Source organism: Anarhichas minor, unplaced genomic scaffold (genome assembly GCF_050575085.1).
Source record: "Anarhichas minor isolate MPS153535 unplaced genomic scaffold, ASM5057508v1 ptg000004l, whole genome shotgun sequence".
NCBI lineage: Eukaryota > Metazoa > Chordata > Actinopteri > Perciformes > Anarhichadidae > Anarhichas > Anarhichas minor.
In genome coordinates, this window is record NW_027466450.1 from 13,788,023 (window position 1) to 13,803,283 (window position 15,261).

The window sequence follows — 15,261 nt, forward strand, 5'->3', positions numbered from 1 at the left end:
CGTCGTGAAAACGTGATAATAAATTAATATCATTTTACTCAACTATGTCCAAAATAACTCCTCTTAGGTGAAATAGTGTCTCTTTCTCCCACTTAAAGGCACTTTGGGCGTTCTGTATAATAAATCTCACTGAGAAAAGCAAACGGCATCTTTATTCTCTGACCAATAAAAGAGAAACACGAGCACACATTATACACATTAACACATACATAGATGTACCACACACACACATTCACACATTCATCACAAGACTGTGAAACCCCCTCTGACTCAGCTCTGAAAATAACATTCAGGAAACATATAAGTGAGTTTGTGCAGCTGTTCACACACATTTTAGGAGGCAATGGAGAACATAACAAGACTTAAGAGTCGACAGTCCCGCCAGCAGCTCTGTGAGGCCGTACAGCTGAGCTGTGAGTTTAATGCTAATACGTTAATAATGACAACGCTAACATGCTAATGTTTAGCAGGTATAATGTTTACCGTGTTCAACATCTTTATTTGGTCAGCAGTAAACAGAAAGTACAGCTGAGGCTGATGTCAGCAGTTCAGCAGATATCTGGTCATAAACCGAAGTATCGGACAAATTAAAATGTTGATCTGATGATGGCGCTGGATGAAATGTTAGAGGATCACCAAAATTATTACAATGCATCCTGAGGGAGATGAATGTGTGAACCACATTTCATCACAAATGTGACCAGCCCTTCTTTCTGCGGCGAGATATAAAGACTCTCTCACCATGAATATTAGACATTAGACATCACACACACACACACACACACACACACACACACACACACACACACACACACACACACACACACACACACACACACACACACACACACACACACACACACACACACACACACACACACACACACGTTTCACGCCTGCTGGTTGTTCTCACACCAGATCATTTAAAAACCTAATTAAATTAATCATTCATTAAATTACTAATTTACTCAGTGATAGCAGCATGACTGGAAAGTGTGTGTGTGTGTGTCATTTTTAACATCTTTTCTTAAAGATCTATATTTTCAATCTTTCGTATATTTTGGGGTTATCCAACCTTGTCACCTCTTACACTTGCTATTTATATTTAAATGTTGATTATTTTCGTGATGTTTTTATTGTGTAGTTTTCATACGTTTTAACATTTGTTTCTAATTCTGTTTAGTAAAACACTTCAGGCTTTACTAGGCATCATTTGCACGAAAGGTGCGATACAATCTATCTTTATTATCATAATTAATATTAATATTCCTGATATCTATCTTTGGTTACTTGAGTCGATATTCATTTAGTTTTATCTTTAGAGCTGCAGCTAATTATTATCGTATCAAGTATTTCCTAGATTAGGTTTCCAATAAACCGATTAAACGAACCAGTGAACCCTTCAGCCTAAAGAATGTGGAGAAAACACATTTTCATTTCCCTTTGTGACGCCCTCAAACATGTATTAATCCAAAACCCAAAGATATTCATGTAACAATAACATATGATGACGAAAAGCAGAAAATCTTCACATCAGAGAAGCTCAAACTATGTAAATATGACTGCAATTTAGGATTATTTTTCTATCGATTATTTTCTAGATTAATAGTTTGGTCAATAAAGTGTGAAGAAAAAAGTGAAAAATGAATGTCTCCAAAACTCAGTTTAAACACAGATGAGAAGAAGGAACCAGAGAATGTTGATTAATCGGTTCATCATTTCAACTCTAGATGTAAACATTACGACAAATACATGAGATTATCAGATCAAAGAAAACTATAATCAGAAGTCAAATAGATGTTTTATGTTGTGGTTGAATCTAAGGAGCAGTGAGAGTCTCACAGAGATGACAGCGTGGGGACAGCAGCACCTTGACCTTTAAACACAATCTGAGAGAGTGCAGTGCAGTGTGTGTGTGTGTGTGTGTGTGTGAGAGAGAGGCTTTTTAATTTAACTAACAGTCCACTGAACACCAGTTTTGTGTGTGGACACAGTTCCCCCTTCACCATCGATGGTACAACACACACAGACGGACACACCTGCAGTGAGTCACCTAGTTGAAACAGTGAAAGCGTTGCGACAGTAAGCCGGTAGACAAAACACAGTCTGCTGACATTGAAAGGACAATAACACGCGCTCCGGTGGTGTGCTCAGACAGCCACACACACACACACACACACACACACACACGATGTAAACTTTCAAATTAAAGGGTTTTATTTTCATAGTTTTGGCCAAAATGTCTATCTGTCATAATAACACCAAGTTAATTAAAAGTACAAAAATAACTTTTGATGCTTCAGTTTAATGTGCGACTGAGATTTGATGTTTTCTTTGGCTGGTGGGAGATAAAATATCTTCCCAATGCTTAGGGCCGGTGGGTCACCGGGCTTGCAATCCACTGGCGAAAACCCTGCTTTAATTAATGAAAAATATTTTACAATGAAAACATTCTGTATTTATGTATATATTATTTTGTATGTATGACAGCCATGATGCAGCATCAATACGTGGGAAATCTCCGTCTGCTTTCAGCCCAAAGTAACGATTATAATTATACTAAACACTTTTTGTTCTTGTTGTGTTTAACAGACATCTAGTTGATGTGAGCAGTAGAGAGCAGTGAGCAGTACACCCTGGACAGGTCGCCAGTTTACCGCAGGGCACATGTAGAGACAGACAAACAAACATTTACGCTCACATTCACACCTACGGGCAATTTAGAGACGGGCATGTCTTTAGACTGTGGGAGAACCCGGAGGGGAACCCACGCTGCCACGGGGGAGAACGTGCAAACTCCACACAGGACCATCGGGGATCGAACCTCTTGCTGTGAGGTGACAGTGCTAGCCACTACACCACCGTGCAGCCCCCTTACTGGCTTTCCTGCACACAAAATCTGCATCCGTTTAGAAAGTACTGCTTCAGAGATGCTGGAATGCTGCATCGTACCCAGAATGCAACACCCTCAAAACATCCACAAGTTCTCCCTGATATATTAGAGAGAGAAAGAATGAAGAAAAGCTTCGGCTCTCACACCGTAAGACAGAAAAGTAACAGTGTGTACCTGAGGTTTAAGGAGGTGAGTGACTGCAGGCCGATGATGCTGTCTGGGATGGTCCTGATGCAGTTGTGATACAGACTCAACGTCTCCAAAGCGACCAGGTGACACACCTCTGAGGGGACGTCGGCCAGTCTGTTCTTTGAGAGGTCTGCAGAGAGAAGAGGGAACACAAAATAATTAAATAATTGGCTTTACAAATACAGATGAGTCTGTTTGAGTAAAAAGAAGAGGAAGCTCTAAAATATTGTATTATTTAAACCATCAAACAAACCATAAACGTGTAGACTTCATCATATAGTGCACATATCGTAACAACATGTTATACGTTCGTATTAACTTTATGAGCATCTGGGTCCTGAGGATGAGGGTGGTGAAAGCAGGCAGACAGCTGAGTCGACAAACAGTCGTATATTTCTTTGTAATTTCTCCGTCTACTGTGAAGACCCCAGACTACTTCCACACTCTGCCTCTCAGACGGTTCAGTGTCCTGACTAAGCAAAATATTCCCACAGTGGTGCAAAAAGTTCAGTTTCTGTTGAAAGTTCTTTAGAGAAGTGTTGACTCAATGCAGCACTGTGGTAAACAGGGATCACAGACCCTTCTATCCGAGCTACAAATGAAGTCTGTGCAGCGGGGGGGGGGAGAAGTCGGACGCTCAAGGCCAGGATTGGTGACATCACATCCTGCTGTAGCTCGGCAACAACAATATCAACTTCAGTTATCAGCTGCGGCCAAAAAAAGGCCGAGAACCAATTACTCCACATTGTTCTCGTGAAGCTGAACTCTTAAAAACACATTTTGTTTTGTTAGCGGAGCGAGAACTCCCTGAGAGTTCATTTCCTCTGCGGGCAGCGGTCACGGAAAAGTTCTGTTTGGATTCATCTGACGCGGCCTCACAACAAGAGGCTGCGTCTCACTCGAGTCGTATTTGTGTAGAATATCTGTCAGAACTTCTGCCGGTAATAAACTGTATTGTGGAGTCACTTCCTGCACTTGATACAGATTACATTGTTCACAATCAACACTGAAGGCATCTCAGAGCAGCATTTCAGAAGCTGGAACAAGAGAATATTTGGTGTTTCTGCTGTTGATGTACTGCTCACCCGACTGCGATGCTCTGACAAAATTTGACTTTACGAGCTGCAGCAGAGATTCTGTCAGTAAACAGCGCAGCGGGGATATTCAATCACTGCGCATCAGCAGCACAGGCGGCGTTGCATCACGGGTCACCGAGTCACAGGAAGTGCTATTTAAAACAACGTGGTTGAGAAACAAAGAGCTCGTCAGTCCCGCTTTCACCCTCCGAGCAAACAGCCGCAGTCTGACTCAACGACCGGCTGCAAACACACTGCTGTTACTGGCAGAGAGAGAGAGAGTGTGTGTGTGTGTGTGTGTGTGTGTGTGTGATGTCTAATATTCATAACCACTGTAGACATTTAACCTCTAAAATAATGCAGTGGACATCATTACATAGTATTCACTGCAGTGACCTTAATAAAAAACATGTTTCACACAAACACACACAGAAGAAGAGCGATGCTTTGGGGACACATCAGTCTCACAGACACACATCTGTCAGGTTGCATTTGAATGCGTCTCCACATGACGTCATGCGAGTTGACACAAGTGATGACACAGGCCTAAGGTCATGTAACCCATGACACACAGTACTGTTACTACTACTACCGACTGATACATCAGCATGTCCAATATGGAAATATTATATTTTAGTAATATTTGCAAATTTGTTTGTGTTTTGTTGGACCGCTAAATCATCACAACACAAGGTGAACTTACTGTTTGGGGGGGATGGGGAACTGAAGCTATATCGCTCTATTAAAATCCATCAGGCTCCATTGCAGAACACACGAGTTTGAATGTTCAGATTTGAATACTAGGAAGCTAGAGAAAGATATAAAAACCTAAAAAGAAATACCAGTAATAATAATGGACTTGCCCTTTAATTTAGATTCCACTTCCTACCGTAGAGGCAAGAAATTCTAATAATCAGCGAGAAAGAGAAACACGAGGCGCTCTAAGAACTGAGCAGAAAGTGAGCGTCAGTTCCCTGAGGGTCTCGCACGCGCACACGCACACGCACACACACACACACACACACAACAACACAACAACAGTTGCTGCTGATGGAATCAAATCACTTCCTGTCCAGAACTCCCAGTCTGTTCGGGATTCTTCCGTAACTCCTCACTAAACCTCCGATATGTTTCAGAGGACGTGAGCTGATAGAGGACGTGTTTCAACCTGCAGCATCAAACGAAGCGCTGAGCGGCTTCTCCAGGTTTCGGCCTCTGTTGTTCCCGATCGTCAGATGCCGATAACGACGACCATGAATGAGCCTTCATGCTGAACTGCTGCTGGGTACCGTCGGCCTTCATATTGACAACATGTACTGCTGCAGACACTTCATTAGTGAGCCCGCAATGTGGGACCAAAAAAAAAAGAAAAAAAAAAAAAAAAAGGTTTTGCCATCCTCCGAAGAGGGAACAACATATTATGGTTTAGAATTTGAGTCTGTGTCCTTAGAAGTTCTTCATAACAACTCGCAAGTTACTAAACTGGTTTGCAGCAGTCAAACGTGACATTGAAGCGGGTGAGATGTGGCGTTATTATTGTCGTAGCAGGCAAACTGTTTGGTGTTGAGTAACAACTCCACAACTAGTTAGTGTGATGCAACAAGCTCTACTTTACATTTCATTTAGTGAACACTGACATTAGAACTCTACATAATAAACTCTATAATTGTCCCAGATGTGATGTTTTAGTGCAGAGTGAAACAGAAAACAAGCTAAAGAAATATTCAAATAACATATGTTCTCAACATAAATGAAAGCGGACTTCGAAATCAAACAAACCCATTTATTTGTTCTTTCAGCCGCGAGTCTCCAGCTTCCTGTGGCTGAAGCTCTATTAGTTTTTGATGCATTTTAATGTCATGTTAAAGGCTTTTGTATGATCCTATTTTTAATTATTCTTATTATTACTCTTTTAATGTTTGTTTCTTTCAATGTTTAAGCGTTTGTAAAGCTTTTTAAACAATCTCCGACCTGAGACTTCTCTGCTAACAGACAACAAGATAGAACCGCAATTAAACAGAATAAAAAATGAGTCCTGAATCATTTTCACAACACTGTTTGTTAATGAGATTTCCTCACACCTGCAGGCAACTGAGCAGATCAACGTGAGAGAAGTTAATCTTCTGGAGTGCCGATGCTTTAAACACAAAACACACCCTGAGACACAGGCGTGGGGCTTCCTGTGTTAATAACACTCCCTCTTACGGGACAGGAAGTGATCTCATCGAGGTCACGAGGTGGGTCAGTGCATTGTTGTCGACGTGTGACCTCTGAACTCTAGAGGAGGACAGCGATGAAGAACGCTCAAGTGAAGACACCTTGGGGAGTCTTCGTCTACTTGGCCGCAAATCAGGAGAAAAAAAGACAAACCTAAAGTTCAGTTTCCTTCACACAAAGTTACATTATACACATACATCATATCAGAGGTTTACACACTGTGAGGCCACTCCCTCAGGAGTAAGGAACATGTGCAGTGTGTTAAGGTGAGAGGGACAGGTGCATGCAGATGTTCTGAGGACAACTGGATGTTAGTAATTGTAGTAGCAGATTTGACCGCTCACCACTACTGTCTGCAGCAGCAGCAGCTGTAACATGCAGCTCATGGAGGCAACTAAGGTAGTTAAGAGCAACTTCTCTGAGCACACCTTCAAAGGAATTCGTTATCGGAGATGTTCAGTGCAATAAACGTCCATAAATCGTGCACAGATGTTTCACATTAAAAGCCTTCCAGCAGCTCAAATGGCATCATTTTAAAACATCTGGGAAGAAGAGTGTTGACTTTCACTGACGGTAGCTTGGTGAACGGTTGAAAAAGAAAAGACCATTTTATCGTCCATGCTTTTACAAAACGTCACATTTCTCTGTGCTTCATGGTTTTATTTTGCATTAAACACACAATGCTGTACTTGGGGCTTTTGTTGTGCGACGAGGCTGTGACAAGTAACATCTGTCCGTCCAGGTCCAACTACAAACTGGTGAAGTTGTTTCCATGACAGACAGCCGGTGTTCATGCATGTTTACCGTGTTACAAAGCGCTTTGTTAGAGTGCACAGAGACAACATCCGAGCAGCGATGTGAACTACAACCGCTGGAGGTACAAACACTTGGACTCAGTGCAGGAATGTGGAGGCTGAGCAGCTGAGACACAAGAATGTTTCCTGCCTACTCATTAACACAGAGCTCTGTCATCCAACAGCGCTGCAGCAGGACGACGGGGAAAGAGGAAGGAAGGAAGCAAGGGGAGGAAGGAAGGGAGGAAGAAAAGACTAATGAAATTCACATTTCAATGTTAGCAAACTAAAGAAACGTGCACAGGGTCAATACAACGTGAGCACCATGAAGTAACAAGCCAGAGTTCAAACTGTTCACTGTGGGTGAGCTTATTGTTCGGGGCGTCATCATCAACCACCAACTGATCGTGAGACGACACGCATCCAGATCTCTGTGGCTCACCACTTCACCCAACAACTTCCTGCTGTAAAACCGGATCAAACGTGAACTGTTCACTCAGTATTAAAGAACATGTCTGCTCTTCATGGAATAAAGTCTGCACTGCATATCTGTCGTTCTTAAGTAGACCTGCTACTCATTCTGTATGTATTATACTTATATAATTTGTTGCATTTTGATTGGCTGAAGATGTTTCTCGTGGTTCAGATCTAAATTCCGCAGAGTCAGCTCGTCTAGTTGTGTCAGCCTGAAGATCTCTAAAATAAGTATATATATATATATATATATATATATATATATATATATATATATATATATATATAAACACTGCGTGTGTGCGCGTTGTGGCTGTATCCTCTGGTTGTGCAGGGAGAGACTCCTCCCTGCAGTACTGTAATGACAGGCTTCATCACACACACACACGAATAGCACAAAACTAAAAGAGCAACGCTACCAAGGCAGACACTTAGTTTCACCCCCAGTGCAGAACAGAAACTGTAAAAACAGAGGAGATCTGCATCATTATCATGAAATTAGTGATTAAAAACACAAACATATATGTTTGTGTGTGCAAAGACGGAGGGAGTGAGGGGTTAACAGGAGAGAAAGAATGACGAGAAAAGACAGACAATAGAGGGAATAGTAAGGAAAGGAAATGAAGCCATTCAGGTACTCAAATACAGTTTCACACTTCAGTAACTTTGCTTTTCCATAACAGGCCCAAAGGTTCTTTAGGAAAACAGAGCTGTTATCGTAATGAAGTTATAGCAAAGTTTATTTTAAGGACTTTGTGGCCGTATGATAGAAAAACAAACCTCACGGAGCAGAGGACAGATGTGGAATCAGACTGACTGAGCTGAACTATAGAGTAGAGGGACGTTGGATGGTGTGGGGGTGTGTCCGTGGGTCAGTGGGGGGGGGGGGGGGGGGGGGGGGGGGTTTCTTGGCAGTGTTCTCACCATTTGCTGACTACAGAGGAAACAGAGTCGGTCCAGGAAACTGAAGGTGCTGCTGGGAGTAAAACTCGCTGCCTCAGGCTCAGTTTGTGCTGATGATGAGGACGACGATGATGGTGATCTGCTTCGTTTAGCTGCTGCTGTCAGCAATCTGCTCGGATATAAAATACTGAAATAATAAAGTTACAACAACACCAAGAGTACCCAGACTGTTTAATAACCAGCTATACGCTTTCTAATGCCACTTCAAGGAGACAAATCAGATCCAAATGTTTCAAAATAAAAAAGGTAGAAGCTCAAACTGCAAGTCGCTTTCACCGTAAACCCTGAAAAACATCTGACCGTATGAAGACTTTATTCATTTTATGATTCTTTTCATTCCATATGCAAGTAACTATTTAAGTATGTTCATGTCTTTTTCAGTTAGATATATTTTCTCCGCTGAACGTTGGCCTTTTTGTGAGGAGGATTCACAGACACACACACTCCAAATTGTTTTCCCGTGCTACTGGAACATTCCTCATCCACCAGAAGGAGATTTATTTGACTTAAGAAAAGGATCTCAGGTCCACTTTGTTTTTCTACTCCTGGCAATGATTCCTAGTGAGGGACAACAGGAACTCTGACATTTTAAAATGTATTTATTTGTATATGTATGTTCTGTGTGTAGCTGATGCATCCAAAGTTACTTCCAGAGAAGTGCAATTAGATCTGATGTGGCCAACAGGAAAAACATCTTCATGTCAAAGTATATATTTACGGACTGACACATTGTTTGTTCGGGGCTTTTCGTTGGATTTGTTGACAGTAAGAAAAATCTATATAATAGCAGCCTGATCCTTTCATAAGCAAATCAGAATATGAGTAGCGGTTTCACTCTTCTGCCTCTTCCTCTCCCCCTCATCCACGTTTCCCTCGCTCCATTTGTCGGCTGAATCTCTAGGTTTTGTTCTCCGGAACAACCGACACGAATTGACTGTTGCATAACAGAGAGCGAGTAATTCAAGTGAACATCCTCCCACATCCACTCGCGCTGCCTGCATCTGAGAACAGAGGAGCCTGGTGTGTAGAGCAGCGTCCTCACACAGACAGAGGGGTTTAAATCCCCTTTAAGGACAAAACAAACGTACACAAATCAATCTGTGTGTTTCTTCAGTTGTCCAATGATTCACACCGCGGACAACAACGTTCGGCCCCGCTGCTGCTTCGCCGCTCGACCCATTTTCCTGCCTCCTTGGAAGGGAAAGTAGGACGAGAGATGAAGAACACCCGGAAAGATCAGTCTGCGTCTTTATCTCTCTCTCACACACACACACACACACACACACACACACACACACACACACACACACACACACACACACACACACACACACACACACACACACACACACACACACACACACACACACACACACACACACACACACACACACACACACACACACACACACACACACACACACACACAATGTAGGTTAGCAGAGCTGGGGCGACCTCAGAGAGATTGATAGTTAAAGGCATTTTCTGACACTCCAAGTCAATTTCTTATTCCTCTGGTTTCTTTATCTCTTAGAGCAACATCTCCACAGGAAGCTGTTAAAAATCACCCATTTTAAAGGATGTCAGCTTGTGAAACATAAATATTTAAAAAACAATGCATTTGTTGTCCTGCATATTCCTCATGGAGGGTACTTCTATTTTTGTAGTCGACCACCAAATGGATTTCCACCAACAAACATAACTTTTTCATGTCTTAAAAGCCAGAAAGCACCACATGTTGAACAACTAATTAAACACAAAGACCGGCGGACTATGATTGGAGTCCTGTAGGAACACACATTCTCATGTTCCTGTACGCTACGTGTCACAGTCAGCCATCAAAAACAGGTATTACTGCTAACTTATATGGTGGACAAACAAACAGAACAACAAGAACCGTGAACTCCACACAGAGAGCCGGAGGAGAATAAAACCTCTTCAGAGTGAGCTGAACTTCTTCTGAACTTTGGCTCTGACCTGATGTTCTGGATTATCAAATAACTCTCACTCCTCATGACACAACTATGTTTCCATTTGCTCAACGTTTTAGTCCTCTTTCGTTTTTAAACTCGTATCCTCTCACTCGCCTGATGTCAGCAGTCCGGACTCCAGTTGTAAAAATCGTATTAAAAATGAACAGCCGCAGACTGGATCTGCACACGCGTCTGTATGATTGTGTTTGCCCAAGTCATTCCCTTATGAGTGTACGCAGAGTAAATAAATACGTTGATGGTTAATACGTAAACAACCTGAGCGTCATCGTGGTTTTACGATCACTAACCGTTGACCCTGCTGCTGTCGGTTCACTGTAGTGGTGGTGATCATGAAACTGAAACTATTCAAGAGGTTCATCTGAACTCCTAAAATGGAAACTGGTGGAAGTAGTGAGGCGTCCGCTTCTGTCTGATCAACTATTAATACGAGGAAACAAAAGTGTTTCCAAGCAAATATATTGATTATCTATTCAGCCACTAAAACACAAATAAAAGATGAACATGCAATACCAATGACATGCAATGACCTCCCTGTTTATCAGCTGTATTCCATCTGGCACTGTGTGTGTGTGTGTGTGTGTGTGTGTGTCTGACCCAGTGACCAGCAGACAGTCATGGATTAGTAGTACTGTAGATTTAGAGGGTTTGGGGTGATTATTGTGAGGGGCTCACACAGATGAATATTTTCACCGAATATGTTTGAATTTCAGAAAGACATTCAGTGGTAATCTATAGTTTTAATGCAAATTTAATTCATAAAAAAACACACATTGACATTATCCTTCGAATCTTTGGAATTGTTATTCCACATCAGCAAGTAGTGGTGTAGAGTAGAAAGGAGAGGTGAGTTTATTTGTACAGTGCTTTGCATAAAGAATGAAATCACTGACGTTACAGTGAAGACAGGATGTGAACAGACAGACGCAGAAAGAGAAAAACAGGGTGAGAGACGGAGGGAAAAAATGTCCAGTTTAAAAATAGACAGACAGTAAAGACAGACACAGGAGACAGAGGAGGAGGAGAGCTGGCAGGCAGAGACATTAACAGGATTGGAGAGGGGGAGTTTCCTCAAACTGGCAACCCACCAGGCACACTGTCAACACACACCACCCTGCTGCTGACACACACACACCCCATCATCATCAAATACAACAACAAGACCCCCACCACTGACCCACATCTTTCTCTGCTGTCAGCATATCACTAAACTGTGTGCGTGTGCGTGTGTGTGGCCACTGGCAGGGCTGAGGGGGATGGCATGTTCGTAAAACAGCACCCACCACCCACCCCTCTGAATTTCAAACATTATTTCTGGCACTGTGTTAAAGCAATTCAGGCTAATGACATCTTTAAAATCAAAAATATTGAGTCCAGGGAGGGGCATGGAATACCAGGACTGTGATTGGTTAAAGTCAAGCGAGAACTTCCTCGTTCATAGCAGTTGATTTTTCCTAGTGTTTTATAGCAGACGTCTCACCGGAAACAAAGACCACTCACGCTAGCTTTTATCAACACACTTTCATAATCTACAGGATAAAAGTGCAGTTTCCCCCTTTTGGAGAGAGTCAACCAATCAGGCGGGATTAGGCAGGATTAAGAATCGAGGGAATAATCTTTGTTCTCAGCTGGTTAGTAAAAAGCCACATCCTTGGGAAAAAAAGCATCAGAGAAAAAACAAATCATGGATGAGACTGATGCAGGTATACAGGTTGTTAAATCCAAATAACACAAAAAACATACGTCACACAAGTCTTTGATTGTTGAGACAAACATAAAAAAGGAACCGTGTGGAGTAATAAACATAACACGTATCCTTGAGATCTAAGAGACGTGTTTAATGAATTTCCTTCCTCATGAGGAGTCAATATTTTGAATCGCATTGTTTTCACCAGTGTTTGCTACATTTGTTGGTACGTTACCATCACCAACTGTCCATCAGAGAAATGTGTATCGCATCGCTCACACACACACACACACACACACGTTTGATAGAAACACACTCACAACAACCAAAACTCCACAGAAAGCCTTTAACTGGTCCAAACTCTAGCAAAGCGTTGCTAGCTTGTACAAACAGATACAAATAAGGTTCAAAAGAGTGAAACGTTAATGAAACAAACTCTTCATGACAGCAACACCAGACTTCAAATATCTCATGAATATCCACTTTAAATTACACCACACACACACACACACACACCAAAACATCAGCAGAGATTTAATGTCACACCTGAGGCTGCCAGACACTGAATGTTCAGATTAAGTTTGAACAGATTTCACTTAATGCTGCAGCTTTCGTTTTGTGTGGATGTAGATTTATATTGCTGTGTGTGTGTGTGTGTGTGTGTGTGTATGTATGTGTTCATGAGCATATGTGAACACTTATTTATGTATGCTGGCATGTGCTTCACGGTGTATTAGGATAAGCCTGAAGGAGTGGGGTATGGAAAGTGTGTGTGCTCGTCATGGTGAACCAGTTAATGATAGGAGTGTGTGTGTGTGTGAGATGTTTGGATGCCAGTATGATGCCAGGAGGATTTAGGTGGGCTATAGAGGTGTGTGTGTGTGTGTTGGGGGTTGAATTTGGCCTACATTTGGAGGATGAGAGACTGCTCCTGTTTATTTATTCAAAGGGATCGGGCGTCTGTGAGGACAGACTCCGACTGTAAGGCTCAGATTTAGAAACACTCGAGCTGCAGGACGAGACGACGTCATCATGGAGCTTTATAACACTACACAATGAATATTGCATTTATTGATTTAATACTCTCTTGAAATGCAACGTTTGCAAACCCATCGGTAATTGTTAACCAAATACCTTTGTTGTTGTTATATTGTAGTTTTTTTTGTTTAACTACGGTGTATTTTGAACTATATTATTTGTGCTTTATTCACACGTGAGTCTGAGTCCCCTGAGAAGAGAGATAAAGTGTGATTCATTACGAGTAAAAACACGATCTAAACCCACCACAAACACAAATCCAAAGGGATTATGGGTAGAACGAGACCAATGCAGATTTGATTGCTTAGAAATTCAAAACTGATGACTTTACTGATGCTCATATTTCCATAATTGTCTTCTTGACGGGTCAGAGGATGTAAAGTGCAGCAGTGAGCCTGGACTGGTTTGTCATTACTGGGAAACGAGAACTCTGTTCACTAAACACGCTCCCTGTGAGTCAGGTGGTCGTTGTGTAATTACTCAGTGTGAAACTAAACAAACCAAACATGAAAGACGGTCAAATTATTCACTTCTCTTTTTGCATTATATCACAACAGAACGGTCGGAAAGTTCTCCAACAAGTTCTTCACAAGGTATTGTTTTTTTAAACTAGTGTAGATATGAAACCCGAGTTTTGGTATGAACACCAAAATTGATAATTGTCTGATACCTTACTATAGACATGTATAGAAAAATGCATTAAATGCACCCATTTCACATAAAAAACAGGTTTTGAATGTTAAAATGTGTTTAAACACGTGCAGCTTTACACAAGCTTAAACACACTAATTAGAATTTAACTCTGGAACCATCAATCTGACCAAAGAATACTTCAACAAGACGACATACTTGACCAGCTGTCACTAATGGCCCAATGCTGGTGGAATGTGTACGACCAAATCACAGTCCCTGAGACGGCGAACTGTCAGAGCATCGTGCGCTCACCACAGCTCTCCGGAGGTGAAAACTGTTGAAACATTCACACGTTAGAGCCGGCACAGTTGCTCCGCTGTTCTGACAACAAGACAAGCTTTTTGTCCCAGACCGCTGTCCCGTCGTTGGGGATGCACAAACAACACGTCTGATCTCAGATGAGGAGGGATGATTAAAAGATTACCCGAGTTGGAGAGAATGGCCTCGCTAACTCAACGGGGTTTTGTGTCTCAGATCTACAGTGTTTGTGCAGGAAAGACAAATCGTGGCAGAATGTGTGTCGTCTATTTATCCGACATGTCTAGTCACTCAACAGTACGGTAAAATATCTTTTCACATAAAATGTCTTATAGGGTTGAGGTTTGTTAGTCAAAGTATCAGAGTGATTTGCCAATAAACAAACCTAGTTTACAGGCATGCTAGCTATATGAGGCTATACTTCAGCTAAATGCTAATCTCATGCTAACATGCTCACAATGACAATGGAGGTAGACATTAAACCTGTTGTTCACCATCTTAGCTTGGTGCAATAGTATGCTAATTAGCATAGCAGACGGTGGGGTCGCGTGAATATCTGTACTGTGTTTCATAGCATTAGTTAATCCTCCCATAGAGTCTAACGAGTCCCTGTGCTGTAGATGCAGGTTTACGTCACCAGAGAAGTCTGTTCTGTCGTCCGTGACTGTGTGTTTGTATGTTCTGCTCCACATAGCAGCTTCAGAGAGTTGCAGAATCAGATGAGAAACACCGATAGGAAAGAAAAAAAGCCTCGAAAGACCTAATTTGGGCACAAACACCCACACGAGTTATGACCTCATCGCATCACTGCTGTAATGACGTTGGTTCACATTTGAGCTGTGAGTGAACTCAGCCTGGAGTGAATGATTATTTTTAGAAAGCGGAGAGGAAAAAAAAGAAAAGTTCACAAACATATGATGTGACATCATCTTGATGGTTTTCAGTGTGTAAAGCGATGTCACGGCCCGCGGTCACGGTCTGACTCACC

The 15,261-nt window shown here is 41.9% G+C and overlaps 1 protein-coding gene across 2 annotated transcripts in view; it reads right to left on the bottom strand.

Moving 5' to 3' along the window:
* The window catches only part of lrch1 (leucine-rich repeats and calponin homology (CH) domain containing 1), a 61,386-nt gene that overhangs the window by 38,103 nt on the left and 8,022 nt on the right, over positions 1-15,261 (bottom strand). For both annotated transcript variants that reach the window (XM_076109920.1, XM_076109911.1), the window contains exon 2: positions 3,068-3,212. In XM_076109920.1, coding sequence (XP_075966035.1) covers positions 3,068-3,212 — 145 coding nt within the window. The remainder of the gene's footprint in view (positions 1-3,067; positions 3,213-15,261) is intronic.